We start from the raw sequence: 16,197 nt of genomic DNA, 5'->3' as shown, positions 1-16,197 counted from the left end.
ATCCCTGTAGTTAAGTGATGCATGACTGTGTGTGCCAAGTACTGTGAGTCCTAGTGAGTCACCACACTTGGGGCTGGTCTTGGGGACTGCTGACACAGATGAACTCATGTTACCTCATTTTAAAATCCAGCCTGAAATAGTATTAGGAAAATTGAAACGGATATATTAACTTGAGTGAAAAATATAATAGTACCATTTAAGGCTTTAAACTGGGCAAAGTGATAAATTTTCTGTTGAACAAAAAGCATAACCCACAATATCTCTGGGGTAGGCACTGTTGTGCAGTGTGTTACACTACTTGGGACATCTACATCCCTTATCAGAGAGCTTGGTTTGAGTCTATCTACTCCACTTCTGATTCAGCTTCTTGCTGATGTGCCTGGGAGGTAGCAGATGATTGTGCAAATACTTGAGTCCCTGCCACCCAAGTAGAAGACCTGGATGGAGTTCCCAGCTCCTGGCTTCAGCTTGGCCCAGATCTGGCCACTGTAGGCATTTGGGAAGTGAACTGATTATCTCTCCGTCTCTGTCACTCTGCCTTTCAAATAAATCAATCTTCTTTAAAAACATGGTTTATTAGAACACAGACATATTCCATGCAAAACTAATTAAAAAGGATCAACTGATAAAAACAATTGTAGGAAGTGAAAAGATCACTCTCAGTTTCTGACAGATTAAAGGAAGAGTAAACAAAGATATAGAAGATACATGTAATAAATCTCAAAAAACAAAAATTAAAAATAGAAATGGAAGCGTAGACATTTGATACAGTAGTTAAGATACTGATTGAGATACCTGCATTCCACACTGGAGTGCCTGGATTACAGTCTTGGCTCCACTTTTTTTTTTTTTTTTTTTTTTAAGATTAATTTATTTATTTGAAAGGCAGAGTTACATAGAGGCAGAGACAGAGAGGTCTTCTGTCCACTGGTTCACTCCCCAGATGGTGCAACGTCCAGAGTTTTGCTGATCCGAAGCCAGTAGCCAGGAGCTTTTTCTGGGCCTCTCATGCAGGTGCAGGGGCCCAAGGACTCAGGCCATCATCTACTGCTTTCCCAGGCCATAGTGGAGAGCTGGATCAGAAGTGGAGCAGCCGGGACCCAAACCGCTGCCCATACGGGATGCCAGCACTGCAGGTGGCGGCTTTATCCCCTATGCCACAGCACTGGCCCCCTTGGCTCCACTACTGATCCTAGCTTCCTGCTAATATACATTCTGGCAAGCAGCAAGTACTTAGGCTCAAGTACTTAGGTCTCTGCTACCCATAAGGGAGATCCAGAATGAGTTCCCAGTTTCTGGCTTCAGCCTAGTCCATCCTTGGATATTGTGGTCATTTTGGGATGGAAGGAGATAGAAGATTCCTATCTGTCTCTGTCAAATAAGAATTACAAATAGAAAAAGGGTATAGATATCCCATATCAGAGTGCCAGTTCAAATCCCAGCTACTATGCTTTTGATCCAGCTTCCTGCTAATGTGCTTGGGAAGGAAGAAAATGGCCCAATTTCTTGGGCCTTTGCTACCAATGTGAGAGACCAGGATCGAGTTCCTGGCTCCTGGCTTCAGCCTTCCTCAGACATGGTTATTGTGGACACATGAGGATATGAGGATATTGGGGGATAAAAGATCCCTTTCTATATTGTTCCTTCTCTCTCCGTAGCTCTGCCTTTCAAATAAACAAACAAAACATAGGAAACCGCTATAATGCAAAAGTTGTACTTATGAAATTTATATTAAATAAAAGCTTTCTAAATATATAAAAAAAAGTGGAAACCAAAAAAAAAAAAAAAAAAAAAAGGAAAAGGCTTCTTGTTATGGTAGCAAGAGGAGGTTGGTGATTCTTCTCCACAAAGCACAACCTGGACAAGATTGTCAAAAAAGGGATGGGTGTCGATGCAGATTGAGACATCTGTATCCCATATCAAAGTACATAGGCTGATTACCAACTCTGGATCTTAAGTCCAGCTTCCTGCCTGTGCAGATTCTAGGAGGCAGCAAGTGATGACTCAAAGTAGTTGGGTTCCTGCCACCTATTAGGAGACCTGGGTTGAGTTTCCAGTTTACAGCTTTGGTCCTGGCTGTATGTGTGGAGTACTGAGCCCTGGCCATTTGAGAGCATTTGGGAAATGAACTAGGTGATGGAGTTCTTTCAGTCTCTCAAATAAGAAAATAAAAGACTATCAAAAACAACCATTCTAGAGCACTGGAAATGAATCAAATGCAAAAAGTAATTTTAAAATGTTTACTACTGAGAAAAACAAAGCTTCAGCTTAGGACAAAGGTAGCCAGTGACCTTTTTACATGAGGTTAATTACTTTCCCACCGTTGCCATCATCTCTGTTGGCAAAAATGGTTTTATTAGTGAAGGGCTGGTAATGAGAACCTGCAGTGCTGCTGCCAGCAGGGAGACTTGAGGGACAGCAGGCAAAAAGCTGTGACTGCAAGCTGGTTAAAAGTAGAAAACTTGCTCAGGAAAGAACAAGAAAAATCCACAGCTTTGTAAGCCCAAGGGGTGGTCCTGGATAAAATGAGTGGCAGCTTAATCAGGTATTTAACTAAGAGATCTTGGAAACTAGAAAGCCATAAAAAAAGGGGGGTGAGGGCTGAAATAAACTATCTATCCACACATCCCCGGCTAACTTGGAAACTATGCAAATAGGTGGGGAAGACTCAAGAGTGTTTGGCAAAAAAGTGTTTTACTGGCAACAACTTTGTATACATTCCTCAACCTACACACAAATCAATTTGAGGTCATTCAAGTTCAAAATGGGCATCATCTGCCCAAATCATTGGCTGACTACTGATCACACAGACACAAGGGTTCCTCTAGGAAGTCAGGCTTAAAAATAAACATAAGAATTAAACAAACATACAAGCCCAGAGCAGAGACATCAATGTTTACTAAGTTACTAAATCTAACAACTTTCCAAAGAACTATTTAGTGGAGTATTAAGATTTTTACTGTAATGTAAATTAAAAATATGGTATCACAAAAACAAAAAAGGAAATACATTATCACAAAAACAAAAAAGAAAAAAGCTGTCACAATATACTATCTAAAGTTTCAAGTTTTCATCCAAAAATTACTAGGAATGTAGTGAAATAGGAAACTGTGGCACAGGAAAAAGGTAAAGGGTAAGCAGAGATGATAGACTTGCCAGTAACTTAAAAATCAACTATTAGAAAATGTTCAAAGAATTAAAAGGAAGACGATGACAGGGAATCTCAACTGAGAAATTGAAATGAAACAAAAGAACAGAAATTCTATAAGCAAATATACTATCAGAAATGAAAGTTTCACTGAAGGAGCTCAACAGCAGGTTTGGATGGAAGGGGAAACAGTGGAAGACTTTAGATATATAGCAAGCGTGTATTCAAATTTTTTTTTTGAAACATTACAAATGAAATCAGATGTATTTGTCATCTACAATACAATGCTTTGAAGTATACATATATTGTAGAATGACTAAATCTAGCTAATTAGCATATGTAATACCTCTATAGCTATGGGCTTTGAGGTGAGAACACTTTACATCTACTCTTGGCATCTGTCAAGAATGTATTAACTATAGGCGCCGCGGCTCACTAGGCTAATCCTCCGCCTGCGGCGCCGGCACACCGGGTTGTAGTCCCGGTCGGGGCGCCGGATTCTGTCCCGGTTGTCCCCCTTCCAGGCCAGCTCTCTGCTGTGGCCAGGGAGTGCAGTGGAGAATGGCCCAAGTCCTTGGGCCCTGCACCCCATGGGAGACCAGGAGAAGCACCTGGCTCCTGCCATCGGATCAGCGCGTTGCGCCGGCCGCAGCGCACCGGCCGCGGCGGCCATTGGAGGGTGAACCAACGGCAAAGGAAGACCTTTCTCTGTCTCTCTCTCACTGTCCACTCTGCCTGTATAAAAAAAAAAAAAAAAAAAAAAACGGCCGGCGCCGTGGCTCACTAGGCTAATCATCCGCCTGCGGCTCCGGCACACCGGGTTCTAGTCCCGGTCGGGGCACTGGATTCTGTCCCGGTTGCCCCTCTTCCAGTCCAGCACCTGGCTCCTGCCATCGGATCGGCGCGGTGCGCCAGCTGCAGCGCACCAGCCGCGGCGGCCATTGGAAGGTGAACCAACGGCAAAGGAAGACCTTTCTCTCTCCCTCTCTCACTGTCCACTCTGCCTGTGGAAAAAAAAAAAAGTAGAGCAAGAATGTATTAACTATAGTCACCATGATACACGAAAGAGCTCTTGTATTTATTCTTGTCTAATTGAAATTTTGTATCCTTTGACTGCTATCTCCCCAACCTCCCACCAAGCCAGCCCCTTGTCACTCCCTTCTATTCTTTTCTATGAGATCAACTTAGTATAAGTAAAGATTTCAACACTTTGCACACACACACACACACACACAGAGTTTGAGAATTAGTTTTACAGTTAACTCTCATAATATAATTCACTGAGGACAGAGGTCCTGCATGGGGAGTTAGTGTACAGTGACTCCTGTTGTTAACAATTAACATTCTTATGTATGACGTCAGTGACCACACAAAGCTCTTTATGGGTGATCCTATGCCTGGCTGGGAGACTGCCTGACTAGTCCATGAAGGAGGCTAAGAAGGGATGGCACAGCATGCCTCTCAGGAAAGACCCTGGTTCGGGGCTCAGGTACACTGAGCGCCATACATAACCTGACTGCTGGCAGGCAGCAGGAGCCCCAAGCACATCCCCCTGCTTCCTGTTGAAGGGCCTTGTAATTGTAACTCAAATCATCCCTGCTCAAAGTGTCAATTTCACTTCCACAGATTTCATTTTAGGTGCTCTATTAGTTCTCACAGATCAGGGAGAACCTATGGTATTTGTCCCTTTTGGACTGGCTTATTTCACTAAGTATGATGTTTTCCAGATTCATCCATTTTGTTGCAAATGACAAAATTTCATTTTTTTTTACCGTTGTGTAGTATTCCATAGTGTACATATCCCAAAATTTCTTTAGCCAGTCTTCTGTTGTTAAGGCTTTCCACTGCATTTTTTATTTGTTCTATTTTCTTCATTTCATTTTGGTTTCTCTTTAAGATCTCAATTTCATGGGGGAAATTTTGTTCATGTCATATTTGGATTTCAGTAGTTCATGCATTTGTTTCTAATTACTTCTATATAATCTTAAGATCAATTTTTTGAATTCCAATTCTGGCATTTCTTCAATCTCATCATCTTCACAATCTAGTATTGAAGTGTTGTGTTCTTTTGGGGGCATCATGTTGTCTTCCTTATTTTTGTTTCTTCAATTGATGTTTGTTATTTGGCATTTGTGAAGATACTCATTGATATCTTCTTTGTTTTTTAACTGTGGCAGCTTTTATCTTTGTTCTATGCCTCTGTAGATAAGTAGAGTGTATGCTTTCAGTGAATATCTAGAGGCGTGTGGTGGGTGTGGCTAGGGAGCTCTGTTCAATTCTCCAGGGTGAAGGGAGTGTCCAAGGTGACACATCCTGGTTTGGTGCAATAAATCTTCTTTTTTTTTTTTTAATCAAAAGAAGTTTATTTTGCTCAGCTGAGCTTCTCTCCTCAAAGGAGACCAGTGCCTGAGTGCTAGCCCAGTGGGTATAATATTTGTTCACCCTGCCCCATGAACCACACAAAGGATCTTGCAGTCCTCAGTGTAAGCTCAGATTCCCTAGCAATATCCCTCACCAGGTAACCAGGAAGCCCTAAGTGTATGGAGTCTCCCACAGTGACTGCCCGAAGTCCCAGCCACACCATGAGTCCTCCTGCACAGCCTCACTTTTTTTCAGTCTTACAACACAAGCCTCCCAGAGTCATGAGCACCCAGCCCGCTGTGAGTTCTCCCCACTAGAGTCAGAAGTCTCTACTCAACTGCTTGCTGGACGTGGACATGAGCTGGTGTAGCTGTTACGTATGTTCAAATTGGCACCCGCTCTATCAGCTTGTTACAGGGCACTGTTGCAAGGTGACTAGGAAGAAAGAAATGTGTCCCTCCTTTTTTTATTCTTTAGTTTCGGAGGTACACTATCCCCCACGGGGCTCCAAGCCGGATTCCCTATAGGCTCTTCCTGCAGCTTTATCACCAATGGCTTGGGCTGCTACAGTCTAGAGTCTCCAACACTCTCCAATGTAGGCTCTCAGCTGCTGGGGTCCTGAGTTGTGGGTGTCCATGCCCTCCCCACAGGTCCACTGTGTCCCTCTAATTTGCATAGAGTTTCCTTTGCCATTTTCTCCCTAACTCTTTCCTGAGACTGCACTCTCTCCACTTTTTTAAACTATCTTCTCCTAGACTAGAGAAATAAGCTCCCTCCCAACTCCACCATCTTGGAAACTCTTTGAGAAATCTTTCATTCTCTGGTTGGCTCTTGAAATAGCTGAGACAGCCAGGACCAAGCCAAGCCAGAGCCAGGAGTCAAGAAGCCCATTCTGGTCGCCAACATGGGCAGCAGGAGCCTAAGCACTTGGGCCACCTTCCACTGTCTTCCCAGGAGCAGTACCAGGAAACTAGATTGGAAGTGGAACACATGGGCCTCAAACTGGCACTCTGACATGAGATGCTAGTGACATAAGTAGCAACTTAACCTGCTGTGCCACAATGCCATGTGCTACTTTCATGATGTAAAAAGTGATCTAAATATATAACTCCAGGTTCCATTTCTCTACAAAACATTCCCTGATCAACCAAGCTATTTCTCAAACTCTTTTAAATACTAACCTACTTACCTACTTCCTACCTTTTGTCCTGTATTTACATAATTTGTAATTTTACTTTTTCAATAAATTATGAAGAATCAACTTAAACTTGATACTTTGGGGCCAGTGCTGTGGTGTGGCAGGTAAAGCCACCACCTGCAGTGCTGGCATCCCATATGGGCACTGGTTGGAGACTGCTCCACATCCGATCCAGCTCTGCTATGGCCTGGCAAAGTAGTAGAAGATGGCTCAAGTCCTTGGACCCCTACACCCATGTGGGAGACCTGAAAGAAGCTCCTGGCTCCTGGCTTTGGATTGGTGCAGCTCTGGCCATTGCGGTCAATTGGGGAGTGAACCAGCGGATGGAAGACCTTTCTCTCTCTCTCTCTCTGCCTCTCCTTCTCTGTGTAACTCTTTCAAATAAATAAATCTTTAAAAAAAAAAAAAAAAAACAACTTGATACTTTGGTTGCATTTTCCCTTCCCCTTCTTGTCATAAATGAAGTGAGGACACAGGAATCACATCTATAAAAGTGACAGATTTTACTCTTAGAAAATTTCAAGCAAACTACCAAAGAGTTTTTTTATTCAGACATCCCAAATGAACTGCTTCTAGACCAAGTGACCACAAAAACAATAGTATTTGTGAACTACACAGACAAGGCTAGTTTTGGAAAGGAAAACAAATGTTGTAAAAGCAAAAGATACAATAATTAGAAAATTTAAACTACACTATATATACTTATTTCAGCGAATTTTAAATTCCACCTTTGTGATAGTTTCCTTTACCTTACATTGTAGATGTTACTTTGAACCAGCACACTTTTTCCCAATTACTTTAAAAATAGAAAAGAGTAATCTCTGTAGTAAACTGCTGTAGAACTATATGCTTTCTAAACCTAATTACATTGTGTTGTCTAAAAGTTACAATTCAAAATAATAATAAACTTGTCTTCACCTACCTGTAACTTTGGTTCCGATAACTAGAGGCAAAGGAATTTCATCTGGGAGATCTTTAAATTGTGAAACATCTGCAACTTTCCTTTGTTGTAAGAGTCTTATTTTCTGCCGTTTCTGTTTTAATGCTGATCTCTCTTCCTCAAAAAATGCAGAAGAACATCTAGAATAAATTATAAAAATCACATAAACTAATAACTGTCCTATACAAAAATTTAAATTCTGACCGTCCATTTCACTGTTCCCTTTTTCATCCTCATTTTTTTGAGCACTGTATTTAATAATGGTTCTTAGAAATTCTTTCTCTTGCAAGCATATTACCTTTAATTTCCTAAAACTGGGAGGGGGTGGGGAGGGGAAGGATCTCACAAAACAAAGCTATACAAGCAGGTCTAGGTTTTTCCTTCCTGTAAAACCAGAGGATTTCATCAACATGTTAACAAAGCAGTGTCTGGAGCTTAACAGGTCTCTTAAAGACAATGTTCAATTTTAATATTCTACTTAGAAGAACATGATGCTTTTCCAGTTACCCAGTGAGCACAATATAAAATTAAGGATGAAACTTTTTACTGTGTAAACTTTCTTTAGTATATACGTGCTATCGAAACGAGCACCCTGTGTAAACTTTTAACAACATTTATGCCCATCTTGCTCCCCTTTTCAAATTCTACAATGAACTAAAACATTTAAATACGACTTTTACACTGTTTTATGACTACCACCTTCAAAGGTACACTGTGAGCTCTACTGTCATTTAAATTAAATAGTCTCAAAAACTAAAAACAAGGAGTAAAAATGATACAACAGGCTGGGCATTGTGGCATAGTAGGTTGAGCTACCTCTTGGAATGTCCATATCCCTCATCAGAGTGTCTGGGTTGAGTCCTGGCTATTCTGCTTCCTATCCAGCTCCTAATTATTTTGCCCTGGCAACAACAGATAAAAACTCAAGTACTCAAGTACCTTGCCACCTACATGGGAGACCCGGATGGAGTTCTTGGCTCCTAGCCAGGTTTGGCCCAGCCCCAGGTATTGGAACCATTTGGGGAATGAATCAGTGAATCGAAGATTTCTGTATCTCATTAATAATTTTAAAAGCTAGTATACAGAGCACTGGGCTGAGCCAAAGGAGGCTCTTCATAATATAGTTTTTGCCACTTGTTAAAATTAGGGGTACAGCATTGCAGTTCAGTGGGTTAAGATACAGCTTGCAATGCTGGCATCCCATATTAGAGCACTGGTTCAAGTCCTAGCTGCTCCACTTCCAATCCAATTCCCTGCCAATGTCCTGGGAAGGCAGTGGAAGTACTTGGGTCCCTGCCACTCATGTGGGAGAGCAGGATGGAGTCCCTGGCTCCTGGCTGTGCTCTGGCCCAGACCTGAGTGTTGTAGCCATTTGGAGTGAACCAACAAACAGAAGATCTCTGTTGTTCTGCCTTTCAAATAAATAAATCTTAGAAAAAACAAAACAAAACAAAACACCAGAAAACTATACATGGGAAAAATGTGAAAATACTAAGCAAAGAATGATGGGTTACTAGAAAATGAATAGTAGAATAGTTTCATAAAATGGATTTTCTTCTGCTCTATACGACATCATTTAGAGGTTGTTTTGGCATTTAAGAACAAAGGACTCATACTATCCTCCTACAGTTGACAATTCCAAATGTTTGCTTCCTTGAATACCAAAATTACCATTTCCTCTCTTGTACTCACTTTCCTCAATTCTGTTTTGAAATTTCTGTTTGTTAACATTTTGAAGTATAATCAGCATTTAATTATATATGTTTAAAGTGTACTATTTGGTAAATTTTGATATATGCGTATTATATATAAATTATAAAATCCCTCACAACACAGTGAACACATGAACACATCCACAAGTTTCTTGTGCATTTTCTTTTATATTGCTTCCTTTCTTATACCTCTTTTCTCAAGCAACCACTAAGTTGTTTTCTCTCAGTATAGTTTCTATCTTCTGAAAGTTTATATATATGGAATCATCTAGTATATACTATTTTGTAAGGCTTCTTTCATTAAGCATTAAGTTTTCTGAATTCTACCTGGTTGTATGTATCAATTGTTCATTCCTTTTTTAAAAAAAATTACTTATTTACTTAAGATTTATTGAATTTTGAGTCCCACCTACAGTAGCCTTTGTAAGGCCAGACCAAATGATTTCACAGGCCTCACAGGACCCATAGGCCGGATGTTCCCCATGCAATAGGGATCATTAAAATTAAATTCCATTTCTCCTTCTCCAAATCACTTTATATTTCTAGGCCTTCTTTGACCATTCCTATCACTTAAAACGAAAAAGTCTTGCACGTGCTTTTTCTTGGCAGACAGACAATGTGAGAACTAATGATCTTATTCTTTTTTTTTTTTTTTTTTTTTGACAGGCAGAGTGGACAGTGAGAGAGAGAGACAGAGAGAAAGGTCTTCCTTTGCCGTTGGTTCACCCTCCAATGGCCGCCGCGGCCGGCGCACCGCGCTGATCCGATGGCAGGAGCCAGGAGCCAGGTGCTTTTTCCTGGTCTCCCATGGGGCGCAGGGCCCAAGCACCTGGGCCATCCTCCACTGCACTCCCTGGCCACAGCAGAGAGCTGGCCTGGAAGAGGGGCAACCGGGACAGAATCCGGCGCCCCAACCGGGACTAGAACCCGGTGTGCCGGCGCCGCTAGGCAGAGGATTAGCCTAGTGAGCCGTGGGGCCGGCCTAATGATCTTATTCTAATATAGCTCAAATTTCTACTCACAAGTAACACAGGCTTTCCGATATGCTACAAAGATAACACTGGAATAGGAAGTCATTTCACACAAAGAGTAATTCTTGGAAAGTTAACATATTGGATAGATTAACTTAGTTTCTATTTTTATAGAACGTGAAACAGGCTCTTGAGGCAATAAAGGTTTTCACAAGAGACATTAACAATACACAGATAACCTTATATAGCCTCCTTAAATACGTGTTAAGATATTACTAAATATTTTTCGGAAAATAGAATGAATAATTTAGAATATAATTATGTTCAAAACCTGTGAGCTGAACAAAAAATCAAATTACACCTTTAATGATATGATGCATAAGAACAAAAAGCACCTATAATACAGTTGGTTAACAGGATATATTTAACATATAATCAAGTATTCTAAAAGTTATGTTTTGGTACTAGTCATTTTGAAGATAAGAAAATCAATGTAGCAATGATACTATCAACTATTAATCAATTTTAAACAAACATTATTACCTCCGTGGTTTTCCCATAAGCCTCCTGATTTTTCCCCATTCTACTCTTGTTAACTTTCTTGTTTTCAGATTAGGAAAAGATTCCTTTAGACATACACAGAAGTCATTATCACCTTCAAAAAGTGGTCTGTAAAACAGACATGGTATTTTAATGGTTAATGTACAATGTCTTATGTTCTTAAAAGACATAAAATTCAAAATATGCACTCCAATTTTCTCTATTGTGCTAATCCAAAAATGCCAAATTTTTACTTACACTATATATATGATATATATATGTGTGTATATATATATATATATATATAGAAAGGCACCAATTCAAAGCGTTAAAACTAAACTAATCTTTGGCATTTGTGAAACTATGTATGAAAGTAACTCAGGAAATGCTGTTTGTGCTAGAGATTCCAGGAGACACTGATTTTTGTTCAATCTGCTACTTAAGAACATCCTTTGGGAGGCTATCCTGGCCTTGGCATTACGTCTGTAAAGAGAAGTAATGTTAACAACAAAGTATCTTTGTCCCAAAGGTAATACCATCACCAAGGAGTTCTCTTTAGGACTAAGCCAAGTTTAGAACACTGGAGGACTCTAGAGGTTTGGATTAGTTTTTGTGAATCTCAGATCACACAAGGACATGTTGAAAGCTCTACAGAAAACCTACAGAAAACCTGTGGACAAGAACAAAAAACCTCTATTCATGAGTTTGGGAAACCAGGACCCAGTCTTAGCAATGATACATAAATGCTTTGGACTGAAATATGAATATTCATGAGATTCACAAGCTTTAGAGGAGGCAACTGGTTTGGAAAGCAGAGAAAAGAAGTAAAGCTAAATAGCCAGCAAAGTAAGCCCCAGTGATGGGCATATGAATACGGATTACAAATCAGAATGTTTCCTCAGTAAATTCTGTTGTTGAATAACTGGATTGCAGCCAAATTTTTTACTATGTTCTACTTACACATTTATAAAGTGCTTAATTAAGTACTATCCTCAAACTAGAAAGAATACTCTCCTAAAATTCTTGAGTTATCTTTACCATGAATAACAATTTCTCCACTCTTATACTAGGACATAAAATTTCAAGATTTCCAAAAAAAATCTCATTCTTTGCAAGTTAAGGTGTTCTGCTTAGGTTATCTCCATAGTCTTTATAAATTATAATATATAAAGTATGCTTTCATTTAATTTTTCACAAAAATATATAGCTTCTTCCCTAAAAAGGGGAAGGAAGAAAAACATGAGAAATAAAAACAAACTGAACTGGAAAGAAGAAATAGGAAAACAGACTCAAGGAGAAAAAGGATCAAATTAGACCTATTAAAAAAGTTGTAGCTTATAACATTTGAGAAACTTAAATTTCTAGTCCAAGTAATAGCCATGATACATACTTATCTATATTTGAATAGAACCACTCATATATGCACCATTTATGAGCTTTGGGAAGCTTGAGGAGGTTACGTAATCGGAAACCAATCTTCTGTGATGCTTTCTTATCTGGTGTTGACATTGTCGCTGTAAATTTCTATGCAATAAAAAACAGAGATTAATAACAGTTCCAGCAAGTAAAAATGAACATTTTTAACATTGAGTATATCTGTAAACTGATAATTACTCACAACGATTCAACATGGAATTTTTTGTTATTGCTTAACAAATAAACATTCTAGTAATTTCGTTTACTTACCTGAGGAAGTAAAGATATGGAGAGAGTGGGAGAGACAGAATTCTCATCTGCTGGTTCACTCCCCTAATGTCCACAATGGCTGGAGTCAAGAGTCAAGAACTCAGCTCAACTCACCCTCATGGGTGTCAGAGACTCAAGTACCCGAGTTATCACCTGCTGCCTTCCAGGGTGTGCCTTCACAGGAAGCTGGAATTGCGAGCTAGAGACAGCAATCGAATCCAGGCACTCCAATCTGGGGCAATGGCCTCTTAACTGCTAGGTCAAACACTGCCTCCCTGATTATTTTTTAGAAAGTTAAAGCCACTAGTTTCATAAGATATTCTGATAAGAAATGTGAGTTATTTGCCTCCACGATGTTTGAACTGCAATAAATTTCCAAGTTAGGTATGCTGGAAGGAAAGACTTACACGAAATATCCCTTGACTTCACAGACCAAAAGACTACTATGAGAGAGACAGAGACATATACACATATAGAGATAAGAAAGTGAGAGAACAAACATGCCAGCAGTCACAAGGCCCAGAAGGTTTCCTCTGTGAATTCTATACCAAACCACAGAACTCTAAGACTACTTAAATGTTTTAGGTCATTAAAAGCATCATTTAAAAAAAAAAAAAAAGCTTCCCAACTCTATATAAAGCCAGCATAACACAGATAACAAAATCTGCCAAACTACCATAAAACTTCAGAAAATATCACTCATGTATATGGATTTTAAAACTCTTTAAAAAAATCTTACCAGATGAACATCATGAAATTAAAAGAAAACAAAACAACCCAGGGGAATTCAGATATCAAGATGATCCAGTATCAGATTAATACAATCTATTATTATTAATAATCTAAGAAAAGCCCTATGATCACCTCTGCTGGATGTTAAAATAATTTGAATACCAATTTTAAGTTTCATAGAATAGAAATAGATGAAATGACTGAAAAAGGTACAATATATTAAAAGTTAAATAATAAGGCTAATGTAGCGCTTAGAGGAAAATTTACAGACTACAACTGTAACTGTCCTTTTAAGTCTTGGGGCCGGCGTTGTGGTACAGTGGGTTAACACCCTGGCCTGAAGTGCTGGCATACCATATGGGCACTGGTTCGAGACTGGCTGTTCCACTTTCTGTCCAGCTCTGTGCTATGGCCCAGGAAAGCAGTAGAAGATGGCCTAAGTCCTTGGGCCCCTGCACCCACATGGGAGACCGGGAAGAAGCTCCTGGCTCCTGGCTTCGGATCAGCACAGCTCCAGCCGTTGAGGCCATCTGGGGAGTGAACCATTGGATGGAAGACCTCTCTCTCTCTCTCTCTCTCTGCTTCTCCTCTGTGTAACTCTTTCAAATAAAAAAATAAATAAATCTTTAAAAAAAGTTTAAGTCTTTATTAGAAAAGAAGATATCAAATAATTTACACTTCCACACTCCTCCTCCCCCCCAAGAAACTAGAGCAGAATAAAAGACAATATAAAGGGATCCGCGCTGTGGCACAATGAGTTAACGCCCTGGCCTGAAGCGCCAGCATCCTATATAGGTGCCTGTTCTAGTCCCGTCTGCTCCTCTTCTGATCCAGCTCTCTGCTATGGCCTGGGATAGCAGAAGATGGCCCAAGTCCTTGGACCCCTGCACCCGCATGGGAGACCTGGAAGAAGCTCCTGGCTCCTGGCTTGGGATCTGTGCAGCTCTGGCCGTTGCAGCCATCTGGGGAGTGAACCAGAAGGTGGAAGACCTCTCTCTCTCTCTGCCTCTGCCTCTCTGTAACTCTGCCTTTCAAATAAATAAATAAATATTTTTTAAAAAAAGATAATATAGAAAAATAGGAAAACAATCAGTAAAATCAAAAGTTCTTTGAAAAGGGGTTGGTGTTATGGCATAGGGGGCTAAGCTGCCACCAGGAATGCATCCCATATCTGAATGCCAGTTTGATCCTGGCTGCTCAGCTTTCCATCTAGCTCCCTGCTAACAAGGGATGCTCCACTGGGAAGGCAGTGGAGGATGGGTCAAGGACTTGGGATCCTGCCAGATGGAGCTCAAGGCTCCTCGTGCTCACTTGTGTGTGCTTTCTCTATCACTCTGCCTTTCAGGTAAATAAATGAAATATCTTTTTCAAAAAAGGTTCTTTGAAAAGATCAACAAAATTGACCTATCTTTAGCTAAACCAACCAATAAAATAGATACTTTAACTTCATGTTATGCTTTAAAAGTTTCTAAAATGTCATTCTAGAGACTTAATCCTCAAAGTCACATGTCATCAATATTTGAGATGGAAACTTTAAGAGGTGATTATGGATTGCATTATGAAGGAAGTAGCTATCTTGTAAAAGTGAGCTCTCTCTGGCATCCTTGCTTTGTCTCACCATATCATACCCTCTGTAATGTCATGATCTTTCTTGTAAAAAAAAAAAAGATTTAATCATTTATTTGACAGACAGAGCCAGAGAGAGAAAAAGAGTCGATCAGTGGTTCTTCCATCCACTCCCCACTGGTTCACTTGGGCTGCAATAGCCCAAGCTGGGCAAGGCCAAAGCTAGGAGCCCAGAACTCCATCTGGATACCCTATGTAGTCAGCAGGGGCCAAGCACTTGAGCCAGCCTTTGCTGTCTTCGAAGATGCATTAGGAGGGAGCTGAATCAGAGGCGGAGCATCCAGGAATAAATTGGTGCCCAAATGACATCCTGGCATCACAGGTTGCAGCTTAACTGGTTGCACCACAGTGCTGGCCCCATGCCATGATCTTGTAGACAGGCCTTCACCAGAACCAGAACAAATGCCAACATCAGGCTACCAGACCATCAGATCAATGAGCACCATGAGCCAAAATAAACCTTTCTTTATAAATTAATCAATTGTCGGTGTTCACAAAATGTAATAGCAACAGAAAATGTACTAAGACACTTGATAAAACACATTTCTTCCCACTTCAATTCAAAAATCAGTATCATATTCAATGTTAAAATACAAAAAATAGGGCCAGCATTGTGGCATAGTGGGTAAAGCCACCACCTGTGGTGCCGGTATCTCATATGGGCACCGGTTCGAGTCCTGGCTGCTCCACTTCTAGTCCAGCTCTCTGCTATGGCCAGGGAAACAGTAGAAGATGGCCCAAGTCCTTGGGGCCCTGCACCCATGTGGGAAGACCTAGAGGAAGCTCCTGGCTCCTAGCTTTGGATCAGCACAGCTCTGGCCATTGCAGCCAACTGGGAGTAAACCAGCGGATGGAAGATCTCTCTCTCTCTCTGCCTCTCCTTCTCTCTCTGTGTAACTCTGACTTTCAAATAAATAAATACATTTTTAAAAAATACAAAAAACTGAAAAGGATATCAATCTACCACTATTTTTAAACACTGTTTTGAAGGAACTGCTCAATTAGATGAAAGGAATAAAAACTGGAAAGATTACAAAACTACTATTATTTGCAGGTGTTATGACTGCCCCCAAAAACTTAAGAAAATCAACTATTCATTAAAAACAAGAAGTGAATTTAATAAAGTTGAATACAAAGTTTATAAGTAAAAATTAGTATTTACCAAAAAAAAAAAAAACACTCTTCTCAACCTACAAATGAGAATTAGTCAGACAACAGAAAAAATATTGTTTAATGACAGAAAAATTGACACAAAATAATAAACATAAAGGAATATATTTAAG

At 40.1% G+C, this 16,197-nt stretch overlaps 1 protein-coding gene across 6 annotated transcripts in view; it reads right to left on the bottom strand.

Annotated features, from left to right (window-relative positions):
- LIN9 (lin-9 DREAM MuvB core complex component) overlaps positions 1-16,197 on the bottom strand; it is a 79,072-nt gene that overhangs the window by 42,332 nt on the left and 20,543 nt on the right. For all 6 annotated transcript variants that reach the window (XM_070055388.1, XM_070055387.1, XM_070055390.1 and 3 more), the window contains 3 exons: positions 12,261-12,394; positions 10,874-10,999; positions 7,630-7,787 (listed from right to left, as the gene is read on the bottom strand). In XM_070055388.1, the coding sequence (XP_069911489.1) occupies positions 7,630-7,787; positions 10,874-10,999; positions 12,261-12,394 (418 nt within the window). The remainder of the gene's footprint in view (positions 1-7,629; positions 7,788-10,873; positions 11,000-12,260; positions 12,395-16,197) is intronic.

This window comes from Oryctolagus cuniculus, chromosome 13 (genome assembly GCF_964237555.1).
Source record: "Oryctolagus cuniculus chromosome 13, mOryCun1.1, whole genome shotgun sequence".
NCBI classification, from domain to species: Eukaryota; Metazoa; Chordata; class Mammalia; order Lagomorpha; family Leporidae; genus Oryctolagus; species Oryctolagus cuniculus.
The sequence above is the reverse complement of the archived record's forward strand: the minus strand, read 5'-3'. Positions and strand labels throughout refer to the sequence as shown.